General features: G+C 40.8%; 1 protein-coding gene across 2 annotated transcripts in view; it reads right to left on the bottom strand.

The window, feature by feature from the left end:
* UBE2Q2 (ubiquitin conjugating enzyme E2 Q2) overlaps positions 1-13542 on the bottom strand; it is a 62520-nt gene extending 48978 nt beyond the window's left edge. Inside the window, exons 1-2 of one of the 2 annotated variants that reach the window (XM_019983832.2) lie at positions 13063-13542; positions 2476-2577 (exon numbers count right to left, since the gene is read on the bottom strand). In XM_019983832.2, the coding sequence (XP_019839391.1) occupies positions 2476-2577; positions 13063-13251 (291 nt within the window). In that variant the 5' untranslated portion in view covers positions 13252-13542. The remainder of the gene's footprint in view (positions 1-2475; positions 2578-13062) is intronic. The other variant, XM_019983831.2, reaches the window with a different exon arrangement.
* Positions 13543-14214: the final 672 nt, after the last annotated feature.

The following is a 14214-nucleotide window of genomic DNA, read 5'->3' as shown; positions in this document are numbered from 1 at the left end:
CACTTTTCTGTGTCCTACTACTAACAGTTTTCTGTAAAAACCCAGGTTAAAAAAGGTATGTACAAACCAGTGTACACATAGTTATATATTTTTTACAGCACTGTATACGTGCTTCCCTGGTGGCTCAGTCAGTAAAGAATCCGCTTCCAATGCCGGAGACTGCCTGCAGCACAGGAGACCTGGGTTCGATCCCTGGGTCTGGAAGATCCCCTGAAGTAAATGGCAACCCACTCCAGTATTCTTGTTTGGGAAATCCCATGGACAGAGGAGCCTGGTGGACTACAGCGCATGGGATCACAAGAGACAGACACGACTTAGTGACTGAACCACCATACAAAAGGGGCCAGATTATAGAAAATATGCTTTGCCTCATTTTTTCACTTTAGTACATCTTGGAACGTTGCATGTGCTCTTGTGGAAAGACTGGCTGCATTCTTAACAACATGATGTTCTATCATAAAACCATACAGCAATTTTTTTTTAACCAGCTCTTTACTGGTGGACAGTAAAGCATATGTGTTTGCTGAATGAAGGACTGTTTCAAAAAGAAAGAGTCAACAGTTTCAAAATGCTGCAGAAACTTTAGGACTAAAGAACTAGTCCCGGATTTGGCAACTAGGGGTAAAAATTTTAGTACAACAAAGGTGGCAGCGTACCCATGATAATGAATTAAATGTGAGAAAAGATAGCTTATTTGATCAAGAAACTAGATTATAAAATAACTGGCAGAGAGCACAAGAAAGAGTAGAGGATGAGTTTGTTTTTTTCTTTTATGTAAATACTCGTTCATAAAATTGGACCAAATTTTTTATCCTATGTCATTTCACTTTAGGAGCATTTTTTGATGGAATATTTTAGACATCAAAAAATAAGCCCACTCATCTCTACTATTATAAAACTTACAACTTTAGATCTTTGAGGCAACCTCCTAAAGGGAAGCACTGGTAAGGGGGCTATGTCTATTGCTCATTACCTGTCCTGTTGCCCCTCCCTTGCTGGAGATGTGAACACATGTCTGTCTAGCTTTTAATTTTTTCCTCTAATCTTCATGGCTTTGTTATTACTCTTGTAATACTCACACTGAAGTTCCTCTGATCGTAATTTTAAGAATAGATGTTTAAACCACCTCTAACTTATTGTGACAAAAATCTGAGGTCAGTCTAACTTCCTCAAATGGTCAGTTCTCCCAGTACTATTCATAAAATAATCTATCCTTTATTTACTGAGTATTTTGGTTCAATTTAACTGATTCTGAATTCTCAATTGCATGATTATGTTTCTAAATTTCTAACTGCCTTTACCTGTCCAGCTTAGTGCTAGTACTTGATATTTTATTTAGTATCTGGTCAGATAATTACTATTGTTTACTCTTCAAAACAAACTTTAGAGTCATTTTGTCAAGTTCCAAAAATAAATCTGTTGGAATTTTTACTGGAATTGCATTCAATTTATAAACTCACATGAAGTTACAGATAACTGACATATTTATAATACGGGAGTCTGCACATCTAGGAACACAGTTGTCAAGTCTTTAATTCCACTCAGCAAATGTTTATAGTTTTCTTGATACAAAATTTGTACATCTAAGCTTATTCCTAGGTGTCTAATTTTTCTTTAATTGTGGCTGTCAATAAAATACCTGTCCACTGTATTTTTTGATTATAGCTGATATTTAGGAAAACTTGATTTTTATATAACAGAACTTTTAATCAATCATCTTAAAAATTGCTTTTTCAACTGACTCCTTTGGATTTAAGGTAAACAATCATGTCATCTGCAAATAATGACTGATATTCTTCTAGAAGAACTTTGTGATATCGTGGAAAAATGCAAATGATATAACTTAAATGTATGTTTAAGAGTCTATGTATTTTACAAGCAAAAGAAAAATACTGATTTTTAAACATTGCCATCATGTCAACAATGTTTATTATCAGGTAGAGAAAAATTAGGGTGACTTCTATTTTGCTTTTATTGTTTTTACTTTCACTAGTTCTTTCACAAGGGTCACTTAATAGCTTTATAATCAAAGAAATCTGATTTCTTTATATATTAAAAAATAATTTTTAATTTATATTCCTTTGGTTTTTACTGCAGAGTTATATAGACTCTTGACAGAAACATCAATTGGGGTCATTCAATCATTATTTCCCCCTCACATCTATCTCAGTCTTTTTCCCTTTTCCTACCTTGGATAGTGGACCCAATCAAAAATGCTTACTTAATTTAATGATTAGGATTCATGGGAAAGAGACAACCTAATTCCTGAGCTAAAATAGGACTATAGTTACGGGGAATAAAAATGAGAAACCAAGTACTAAACAGAATTTGAAGGACAAAAAAAAAATCTTAGAGGAGCTAAAGACTAGGTTATCAAATAGTCATTAATCAAGCTTTTGTATCATATTACCTCTTAACACTTGAATTCTGTTATGTTCATGAGAAAAAAAAAAGTAGTGTTGTTTATTTTCTCACCGAATTGTTGTTCTTAGTGTCTTCGAGACGTTCCAGAACTGAAGTCAGGTTTGGATCATCAGAGTCCACAAACCATATTGGTGAAGAAGATGGATAAGATTCCTGTTACGGAGACACTGATGTTAAACACATTTACATACAGGCTAACCTGGATATGCAATTAAACCCCACCACTAAATGGCAAGATGATCACAAATTTAAGTAAAACATATCACAGAAAGAAAAGTAAGAAAAGTAACACATTAAAATCCATGTCTTTAAATTCATTAAAATCCATGTTTTTAATTTTTTAAACAAAAATTATTAAGCTCTATAGTTTAATCTTGCCTGCTTCGTGTTATATGATTTATAAACCTTAAAAAAGGACTTGCAGTCTGATTTAAAACAAACAGAAGAGAATATACTGCAAAAGTTGTTCCATCAAAAGCAGAAAAAAATGTTATGCAAATATCAAGGATGATGGGTTTCCTTCCTTTACAAAGAAAGGTCTATCATGGCATGGATTTGCCAGTTTTAACATTTTTTAAGGGCTTTAAAATCTAGAATCATAATAAGTCCTTCAAGAAACAAAAACAAAAGCAAAAACAAAAATTTCCAACCTTGAAGTAGTCTACAGAGTTAAACCATACTACTTTTTGCCTTTCAGTATAAAAAAGCTACATTTCTAGGCTTTATCTAGATGAGATGTAACTCAATTTTTTAAACAAAGTAAAGGAATACATACCTAGGCACATGTTTTTAAATCCTTACAAATGCTAAAACTAATTTTTTAAATCCACTCACTGTATGCCTTGTCTTCTCAGTAGTGTAACTACACAAGTTACTTTGAGATTTTTTTTCCCCATTAGAAAACTGGCCCCTAAAAGCAATCCCATTTAATTTTCGCCTTTTTCCTAATAATTTCCCTTCCTTTCTCAGACTGCAAACAAGAATGTAGTTTCTAAAGGACAGATTTCTTAAATGAGATTAAGATTACTTCTTAAATACAGCAAGTGTTAGAAAGGCAGAACAAACAGCAACACAGCTATCTTAGGGCTACCTTCAGTGCTCACTTGCCATGGGAGCTGAACTCTGAGACAAGCATTCTCCTTGTACAGCTACTGTCTGTGGGCTCCCACTCATCGAGGTCAGTTGTGTTCTTGAACACTGCAATAAGCTGCCTCTAAAATGGCCCCAATAATCCTAACCTCCTGGTATTCACCCCCTTGTATAATTCCCTCCCCTAGACCTAACAACTCACTTGTAACAAGCAGAATACAGTAATAGATGTCACCTCTGAAATTAGGTTACAAAAAGATGGGAAATTCTGTCTTGCTTACCCTCCCTTGCTCTTTCATTTGTTCCCCCAGTGGAAAACAGTTCCCTACGGAGAGATCCAAACCCACTGAGCAAGGGATTGAAGAGGCCTCTGACCAAGCGCCAACTAGAATCTGAGGCCCTCAGACCAATAGCGTTTGAGGAGATGAATCCTACCAACAAGTGCATGAATGAACTTGGAGGTGGAGAAGACTGTCCTGTCCTGCCTTGAGATGACTATAGCCTCAGCCAACACCTTGAATGCCTGGTCAGGGACCCTGAGCCAAGGAACCCAGGTAAGTCACACACAGATTTTTGACCCATAATCAAAATGAGATAATGAGAGATAGTGAGATAATGTCTGTTTTAAGCTGCTAAACTAGTTGCAGAGCAATAAATAATTCAAACACCATAAAATTCCAATATTTTATTACATCACACAAACTGAATACTACCGAGAAATGCTATTACTACCTATATACTTTTTTAAAGCACAATTATGTGTTGATTTTTTTAAGTTAATGAATTAAGCATTACACATTTCCACCTACTAACATTTACTCTGTTCATTTGTACTGCTTTCTGTTACATATTAGGGAAAGCCATTATTATTAGTATTAGCTGCAGTTAGGATCTAGTCACAGAAACATGACAATTTTACCTAGTTTTAAAGAAGTACTGCTTTGAGAATTATAATCTCAATTGTATATAGTTGGAGCCACAGAATATTTTTAAATATTTTTAAAGCATTTTACCAAATGTTCTTTAAAGAAAAAAAACCTGAAGTAGAACATCATTATATCCATTCAGCAATGGTTTATTTCTGTATCCCCATCCCTCAAACTCTTACTGTGTTCCAAACCTCTTTAAGGCTAAAACGTAGATGGTCTTCAAAATTAATCCCATTTTTAGCGAGAATTACTTAACTGAATATTACATTTTCTTCAAAGTCTTCAGCCTAATCTGGAGAATACACTATCTAAACCATTTTGTTTTATATTTGTATTTTCTTTAGTCTTAAAAAAAGAAAAAAAACTACATTTTGAGCTTCATTGCATTGATTAAAGTTCTGCATAAGCAAAAGAAAATACATCAATTGGTGCTCTGGGCTAAAACTCCTCAAAACCATAATATGAAAATTACAAAACTAAAAGAAATACTGAAATCAGTTACTACCTATGCCATATTTTTCTAACCCTAGACAAAAGACAGGATATATAGTAGGTCTAAGCAACTATGTTAACAGTTCTCTAAGTGGGGCCCTTGGACTCCAAGGTCCAAACTATTTCTACAGGAATACTAAGATGTTAATTGCCTTTTGCATACTTAACATTCTTACCAATGGCGCCAATACAACGGTGGGTACCTTAGCACAGATAAAGGCAGTGACACCAAACTATACTTGAAGTCATGGTATTATTCACCACTATGCATGAAAGGTGTTTCAAAGAAGAAAAAGGCATTTCACTTATGAACGTCTGTGATGAGGCCGTTATTTCACTAAATCTCAATCCTTACGTCTTTTTAATATTGCAAGTGATGAAATGGGCACACATGAGCATTCCTACAGAATACATGAGAGCACGTGTGTGTTTGAGTTGTGAGCTGAACTAACCACTTTGACAGGACACCATTTTCACTTGAAAGAATGACTGACAAACAATGGTTATTCCAACGTGGGTTTCTGATAGGTGTTTCCTCAAAAAAAGAATGAAGAGAACCTGTCATTTCAAGGAAAACCCAAGGCAGTATTTGTTGCCAATAATAAAATTCAAGCTTTTAAGCAAAAATTAGAAGTTTGCAAAGCCTGTTTCCACCATGTGAGCCTGACAGCTTCCCAAGAGTATTTTGATGAGGGTGATGATGATATTAATGGATATAATGTTATGTTATATAATGAAATGTATTAACATTTATAAGATTCCAGCAAACTAATATTTTCCAAATAACAACGCATGATGTCATATCATGCAAGGGTGAAAGATCCAGTCAAAATCCAAGAAAAACCAAGTTTGGGTACAGTATCCACAAAGAACATCTGCAGCTATCTAAAACGGCTATTAAAATATTTCTTTTTCCAATCAAGTATCTGTGTGAGGCTGGATTTTCTTATTATTATTTCAACCACAACAACATACCACCATAGACTGCAGAGGCAAATGACAGACCAGATATCAAAGAGTTTAACCTCCAAAAAATGTAAAATTGTGCCACTATTCTCATTAAAACTGCTGCCTGTCCCCATCCGCCAACCTTTTCCCCCTTCACTTTCAGAATTTCTTCCTTGGAAGAAACATCCTTTTACCATTCTGTATTAATGTGGTTCCACTGAGGATACTTTTCCTATCTCCCTTCCATCTTCCTACCTTCCTCTCTTGACCCAAAACCTGATCACTGGTCTCTACCAGCCTATCCTATTCCTGATTAGCTGTCAGATGAGCTAAACTAGGCAAATCTGGGTCTTCTCTGGGACTAGAGCCCTCTTTCTCAGAGATCTAGCATCACAAGGTCAATGCTGGCCAACAGGGGCAGTCAGCATTTATCTTGCTAAATGGAGAGGGTTAAAAGAAACCAACGGAGAAGGTAATGGCACCCCACTCCAGTACTCTTGTCTGGAAAATCCCATGGATGGAGGAGCCTCGTAGGCGGCAGTCCATGGGGTCTCGAAGAGTTGGACACAACTGAGCAACTTCACTTTCACTTTTCACTTTCACGCATTAGAGAAGGAAATGGCAACTCACTCCAGTGTTCTTGCCTGGAGAATCCCAGAGACCCGGGAGCCTGGTGGGCTGCCTTCTATGGGGTCGCAGAGTCGGACACAACTGAAGTGACTTAGCAGCAGCAGCAGTAATGTTTAAGGCATTATTTAAAACAGAAAAAACCCAGAAACCACTGATAATAGGGACATGACTGACTCAATGCTAAAGTCATATAATAAGACAGCACACAATAATTGAAGACATTATAGAGTAATGGTTACTACAAAGGTCTACAATATTATTGAGTAAAAAGTAAAATCAGATTATAAAATAATCTGATTTTTTTAAGAGAGAGGGAATCTACATAAATATAACAGAAAAAATATGACCAGTTGACAATACATACATCAAAGTTTGGATAGTGGTGTGTTCTGAATGGTAGAACTACAGGCAATTTTTTTTCTAGTTTTGCTTACCTGGTTTCTAGACTTCTTAATTAAATAAAAATGTCTTGTCTTCCACATTATAAAATATCCACTACCATCACCTCTGGAAACTGAACCTTCAGCACAAATTCTACATCATGGTCAAGGCTTGTTCAGTGTAATGTTTAAAAGACAATCCACATACTTTGAAAGGCATCTAAAATTATTACCGAAACTTAGAAACCTAAGCATTCATGCTTTCAACCTCTTATACTTCAAGCTTTTAAATTTTTACAAGATTAATAACTAAGCTTTCTATCTTGAAAAGATAGTTTCCTTACTATTTCTCTTTAAAATGACCCATGATATACAATTTTTAAACAATGGATGGTGCTGAAAAATCCCAATATAAGTTCAAGCAACTTTCCCCACATTAAATGTTTAAATGCTTCTAACATAGCTCTTTGTCACCACAGTTATGAAAATTTTAGACAATTATCTAAGCATCTAATTATTCAGGGGCCTTGTTTTTCCTCAATTTTATTAATACTACTGTTTTTACAGTAATTTTAAGGCTTGAAGGATGAAGTTGTCTGTGACCACCACCCTAAAAGTTACATAATTGGACAAATTACAAAGAAGCTCACCACCACTGCCACCATAAAATGTTGTGTTGTCCTAATCTAAGACAACATAACTCAAGGTCAATCAAACCGACCTCTTTGCTTCTCATTGTTTAAGGAGCTTGCCTTGTTCAGAAATAACTTTATCTATTTTCCACATAAATCCACTACAAGACCAGTGTGCAGCTCTATATCAAGCACCTGCCAGCAAAACTGCCTGCCAGAATGCTCAGTTTCTGGTATTTTTCCAAATGATATGAAATCCTTGGAAATGGCTGTGTCTTAACTTTTTGAAAATTGACACACATACTTCTTGTTGAAGGTTCAGAGGTCTAACAACTGTAACACTTCTGGAGAACAGTTATAGAACACATTATTTTCATATTTTGCCATTCAATAAATGTGGGATGGAGAATGAAATAAACTTACAGAATTACCATATGGTACTATATAAAATCCTAAATGACTTGACAACATTAAAAAAGCTATCCCCTCCCCCCAAAAAGAAAAAAAGAGATTGCTCCCTGATAATCATTTTACAAGTAAACAATGTACAACCACGTATCTAACATGACTGAAACCCACAGAAGCAGAGTAAATACACTAATATTTGGTAAAAGAATACTGCATACACACTCCTGTGATCTGAAAAATGTTAACTGTTTGAGGAGCAAATTACAGCTAATTAAAACTTCATTCTAAATGAATTGAAGCAGAGAAATCAAAAGTGTCGAAAAAGATTCAAACCACTGAATCTGCAGAAACCACTGGTTTCCTTGATTCCAAGTCTGCTTTGTCTTTCAAAATAATCTTTTAGAAGAGAACACAGAACACTATTACAATGACCTTGGAAAAAGGGACCTCTGCTTTACCACTCTGATTCTCCAATAATGCTTTATTTGGCAGGGACTATTTAAATTCAATTCCCAGCCCCTCAACTAGCTGACATTTATCTAACACTATCCTTTTCCAGGTCTAAGGAAGTTTAACAAAGGAAAAAAAAAAATCAAATTACTAAAGGATACCCCATTCACAAAATGGAAACCTAAATCTCCTCTTCATATATCTGTTCCTTTCAAGGAAGGTCATAAAAATGGGGATGAGGGAGACTAGATAGGAACTAGGAATTTGACTCTATATTATAAACTGGTCAAATGAATGGAAACAATGATTCCTCTGGAGTGAAAGTATCATTTAAGCACTTAACATGACAGTTCTGATACTTTCAAAAGATTCTCCAGGAGTTCAAACTGGAAAAGCAATCTGTCCCAGGAGAATAGACCAAAGAAAAGGTCTTGGGCTTTTCAGTCAAGTTTTGTTACTTCCCTTGTATAACATTGTCAGGGCTACTTGTTTTTTTTTTTTTTATCAGTGTAAAGACAAGAAACATCAAAAATTAAATTAACAGCACTGGTTCATTTCCCATGAAAAGCTATTAAAAAGTATTTTCAAACCAATGTTATTCAGCCTAATGACATCATCACTTTTGACATCACTAATGACATCATCACTTTTACATTTATAGAGGTTATTATCACTGTTAGAGAATTCTCCTAAATACGTTCTCATGTGGGTCAAAAAGTATTATCTATTTCATAGAAAAATACAGTAAAAGTAGTAGTTTGCTTGAGGTCCCAAAGACTAAGACTACAATTTGTTTTCCCATCTCCTAAACTCAGAGCTCTAACATTTTTAATTTAGTATCTTGTTGTTGGGGTGGGCAAAAGAGTACCCTTTTTGGCAATGATGAATAGAAATTTAATTAGTTAAACAAAAAAATGTTCCACCACAAATAGCCTGGCAAAGCCACTCATACAGAAAGAGTAATGATTTATGCTATACAAATAATAAAGTACTATGAGGTTTTATTTGTTTACCAGCTAATTTACTTCCTGGGGGGGATTTCTCACTTTAAAACAGTGATTCTCTACCAAGAGTTCCCAGATGCCAAGAAGTCCACAAAAGGAGTAATGGGGTTGTCAAGTTAGGCTAAATATTTCAAAAGAACTAAAACAAAGTCCTATACTGGCTCTGAATAAGGCTGCACAGGTTATTAAAATGAGCTGCTTTGCTTTTAGGTGTGATCATAACAACTGGATGGTAGCTCTGACTGGCTATTAAATCTATTTACTGAAAATGGAAAAAAATGACTTTTTAAGTCTGCATGACAAACTTTTTTATCATGAGTTTACAGAAAACAAGTAAAAAAATGACTCCTTGAAGTTGAATTTAGCCCTCTTTCCCCTTCATATCTAAGATTAGGACAAATTTATGAAACAGAAAAGAAATTTAGTTCCACTCCTTTGGCCTAAAGAGTAAAAAACATCTACACTTTCGCCTGTTTTTTTTTACTTCTTAAACCACTTTCATGTGAAGTCAAATTGAAGATTCCCTATCAAACCCTAAGTGGCCTTTCAAATATTTATGCACGACCCAAGACACTTTCTTGATGTTTTCTCTGCCCTTTTGACCAGTTCTTGACAGTTAACTTATTAAGATTAAGTAATTAAGATTTTTGTTCAAAGAGAATGTAGTTAAAATGGTGGCCATATCGCCAACAACACCAATATTTACTGAGCATTTACTGAGTGGAGGATGAAAAGCAAAACCACTGAATAGTCTTCCCTGCCACCATGAAAAAGACTTTCCAAAAAACCCACCACTGTATTATAACAGAATGTAAGAAAACATAACCAAAGCAGCAGTTAAGGACTATAGGAGGCAGGAAGGGAAACAGATACACTGTATGACTAGGGAGCCTTGGGGATGGTCAGACATGTCAAGACAGAATGAGTTGGGGAAACGGGCACATTCCACACAGGGAAAACTGCTGATGCAGAAGCCTGAAAGAAAAAGGGGGCACCATATCTTTAGAGGATTACTCAAATTGACATGCATGTGTGTAAGAAACAACTAATGAGGTACCATTCACTCACACATTATAGCAAGTGCCTAAGGATGCTTCTTGGTAAGCATGGAGAAGACAGGGCCTGGCAAGAACTCAATGAATATTTGGGAATAAGAGGAAAAGATTTTTTTTTAAACAGATCAAACAGTACATTTTTATTTTTAACAGCTAAAACTTTTTAGATAATAGCAAATCAAACACAGTAGACAAATTCTGGCATTTGAAATCCAGCCCCACTCTTTCCTTGCTCTTTCCCCTCTAAGAAAATGGTATCGACAAGAGCAAACTGTATTGATTTTATCTAAACACTAAGCCATGCCTAAACAGTCTTTATCTTTTAGAGATATACACCAAAATATTTACAGATGAAGTGCTATGTCTGGAATCTGCTTCAAAATAATCCAAGGTGGGGCAGAGATGAAATAAGATTGGCCAAAAGTTTATCACTGTTGAGGCTGGATACACGGAAGTTCTCCATGCTACTAAACTTCTTGAATATGTTTGATGTTTCTCCATAACAATGTTATTAACACAGCATCTACAATGATAATTATCTTCTGATAATGTGTCATAATTCACTGACACCTCAGTCTGAGTAGTCTGTATTAATGGTACCATTATCCTAGTCCCCACCAAGTCCTCCTTTTGCCCGGCATCTCTCACTTTGTGGTCTACTCCCTAATCCATGTCATCATTCAGTAGCTTTGTGTGCAGCTGACTCCATCAGCCTCCAATATGGTTCTCAATAGGGCACTGCTGGCACTTGAAGTGGGATAATTCTGTCTGGCAGACTGCCTGAATATTACACTTGGCATCCCTGTACCCCTGCCACTTAAATGCCAGCTCAGCACAGCAACACCACCATCCCACCCCCACTAGAATAACCAAAACCACACACACGTTTCCTAATGCCACCCACTACAGAGAACTACTCCTAGTCCTGGATGGTAAACACATCTTCCCATTTACCTGAGCTTGCGCCTCCCCAGGAGCCTACAAGTTCAGTTTGTCATTTAAACCAGCCCTACTTTATCCGGGCCATACTTCAACTTGTGCCAGAATAATCATCATTCAGATCAGCCAGTCTCTTTATTATCACCTACTTTGTGCTCACGACTACTTCCTGTTTTCCATTCTTGGAAAATGTTCTCCTTCACCCGCCTATATCCTGGGCTTCTCAAGTCTCATTATAACGTCTCTATTCCTAAGCCAACCACATTTTCAAAGCTGTGGTGTCTTTTTCCGGATGGAGTTTCCTCTGCCTGAAATGCCCTTTGGCTCCCTTCCAAAATTCGACTCACCTGTGAAAACCCAACTCCACAAATCCGCCTCTCCTCAAGGCCCTTTCTGAAGCGCCCCCTGCCCCCAACCAAAGTCAAAGTTAATTACTCTCTTTGGCTTTCGCGAGCATACCTTAGAACTTGATCACTTTGTTGTGTAAAACTCTTCCCTCAAGAAGCCTGAGCTCTGAAAGCAGGGACTGCTCTACCCATTTTTGCGAAACCAGCGCCTAGAAGAGAACATCTCAGTACAGCTCTTTATTTTTTTTTAATATACACCTGCTCCCCGGTATTCTGAAAACTATTTTAATATTATCATAACCTCAAGGCCTTTGCAGACTCCGGAGCACCAGGTACGCTGTAGGACTTACCTACTAACTTAACCAAAGGGAGTTTAACGACGCTAGAGTCAGCTTTAACCGTATTCACAGAGGAACATGAAACCACCACCTTGACTCCGGTTATAATAAGCGGCACATCCCGCAGTTTGGAACCGATACCGTAGGTCAACTTCACAATGAACATCCTCATCATACACTTTTATGAGGAAACTTATTTAACTTTTTTTTTACGGGTTTATCACGAGCTTTCCGACGAAGCAAATGAGAGAGCTTTAAAGGATCTTTCCGACTTGAGACATAAAAACGATCTTCCTGGCAGTAGATTTGGGCACGGATCTCCTTTCCCCTACTCCCGATTTACCACAGGAGGGGCTACACAAACATCCCCCCAGAACACCTGCCGCATCCAAGGTCCAACGCGCCTTCGGAACGCGTTAGCGCGGAGCCAGGCCAGCGGGAATGGGATCATTCAAACAGCGCCAGAGGCTGCATTCTAAACTTTCCCCCGACAAACGCGTCAGTTTTCAATGTTAGTTTCTCCTTAAACCCAAACTTAAAAAATAATTGGGGGAACAGACGGAACCAGGGAAACCTGACTGGAGAAGGACGCGTTCAAACTTGAGGGCCTTTCGCCTGCCCCGCCGGGGCTCACACAACAGCCGACCCGCGGGCCGCGGCCCCCGGGGGCAGGCCCCTGGCTGTGGGCGGCCATGGCGACCCAGCGAGGACTCGGCCGCCTCGAGGTGCGGCGACCGGGGCCGCGAGGGGCCAGCAGCCCCAAACCCAGCCCTGCCGGGAAAGCCGGAGAACCGCGCCGTCCGCCTCCTCCCACCCCAGCCGCGCGCAGTCCCGGCGGGGCCCCAGTCGGGCCCCTCACCGGGAAAAGGGGCGGACCCGCCCCGCCCCGCCCAGGGTCCGAGGGGCCTCTCCGGGGCAGCCTCCCCTTTGTCCGAGCACTCGGGGCGCCCCTCTCCTCCCCGGCCCGGCCCTGAGGGGCAGCGGCTGGGCGCCTCACCGTGATGTTGCAGTGGAGTGTGAGCGGCGGCGGCGGGGAGTGCGGGCTGCCCGGCGGCGCCGGTGGCGGCACCAGGAACTGGCAATGCAGTTCGTCCAGCTTCCAGCTGACGATGCGGAATCGCTCGTGGTTCTTGTCGAAGATGGACGCCAGGAACTTCAGCTCGGCCTTGAGCCCTGATACGGACATCTTCCCCTCATCTCCGGCGGGAGGGGTGCGGAAGGGGAGCCGGGCCCGGAGCCGCCGTCACGGCCGCGACCGCCCCGCGGGGCCGGCCCGGGCCGCGCTCTCGCGGCTCCGCCTCTCCTCGCCGCCGCGGCCCGCGTCGGATCGGGGCTGGAAAATGGCGAGAGACGCCGAGGCCTCAACGAGCGGTGCTGCGGCGGCCTGGGCGGCTGCTCCCTTTGTAACTGACTCCACCGGCAGGAGGCGGCGGCCCCGTGGCTTAAAAGGGCAACAGCTACACCACCCCCGCTACCGCCTGGGAAAGGGCTGCCCCCACCCCGCCCCCTCCCCTCTCCTCTCCCCTCTCTTCCCCTCCCCTCCTCTCCCCGCTCTTCCCCTCCCCTCCCCTCTCCCCTCTCCCCCCCCTCCCCTCCCCTCTCCCCTCTCCCCCCCTCCCCTCCCCTCTCCTCCCCTCCCCTCCCCTCCCCTCCCCTCTCCTCCCCGGCACTCCTGCGCGCCCCCGTTTCGGCGCGTGCGCGCGGCTGAGGCGCGCGCCCGCCTGGCCGCCCCCTCCTCCCTGTGACCCAGCCCCCTTCCCCTCGGCCCATCTGCTCTGCTCGCGACCACGGACGCCAGGGTTAGGCCAGCTGGTGCCCCGGCCCCTAATCACCAGAAGGACCCGGAGACCCCCGCGCGCCCCTGTCCCCCAGCCTGGGATCAGACACGTGCCCGGCCTATTGCGCCGGCCACGTCGGCGGGGCAGCGGCCACGCGCCGGTCCCTAGGGGCGGGGCTCCGCGAGGCTCTGAGCGGGCCACCCACTCACCTGACCCAGCCCGGGGCCCTCCCAGATAGGAGGCTGCAGACAGCACTCCGGACCCAAATCGGCCCACTTAGCTTCATCTCCGCTACTCTCATCCTAGTCACCTAACCACCACTTCTCTATCTAGCCTGAGTTCCTGCCAGGACCTTCTCTCCGGACTCTGCC

The sequence above is a fragment of the Bos indicus genome, chromosome 21 (genome assembly GCF_029378745.1).
Source record: "Bos indicus isolate NIAB-ARS_2022 breed Sahiwal x Tharparkar chromosome 21, NIAB-ARS_B.indTharparkar_mat_pri_1.0, whole genome shotgun sequence".
In the NCBI taxonomy this organism is placed as follows: Eukaryota; Metazoa; Chordata; class Mammalia; order Artiodactyla; family Bovidae; genus Bos; species Bos indicus.
Note: the sequence above shows the minus strand (reverse complement) of the source record. Positions and strands in the feature narration are given on the sequence as shown.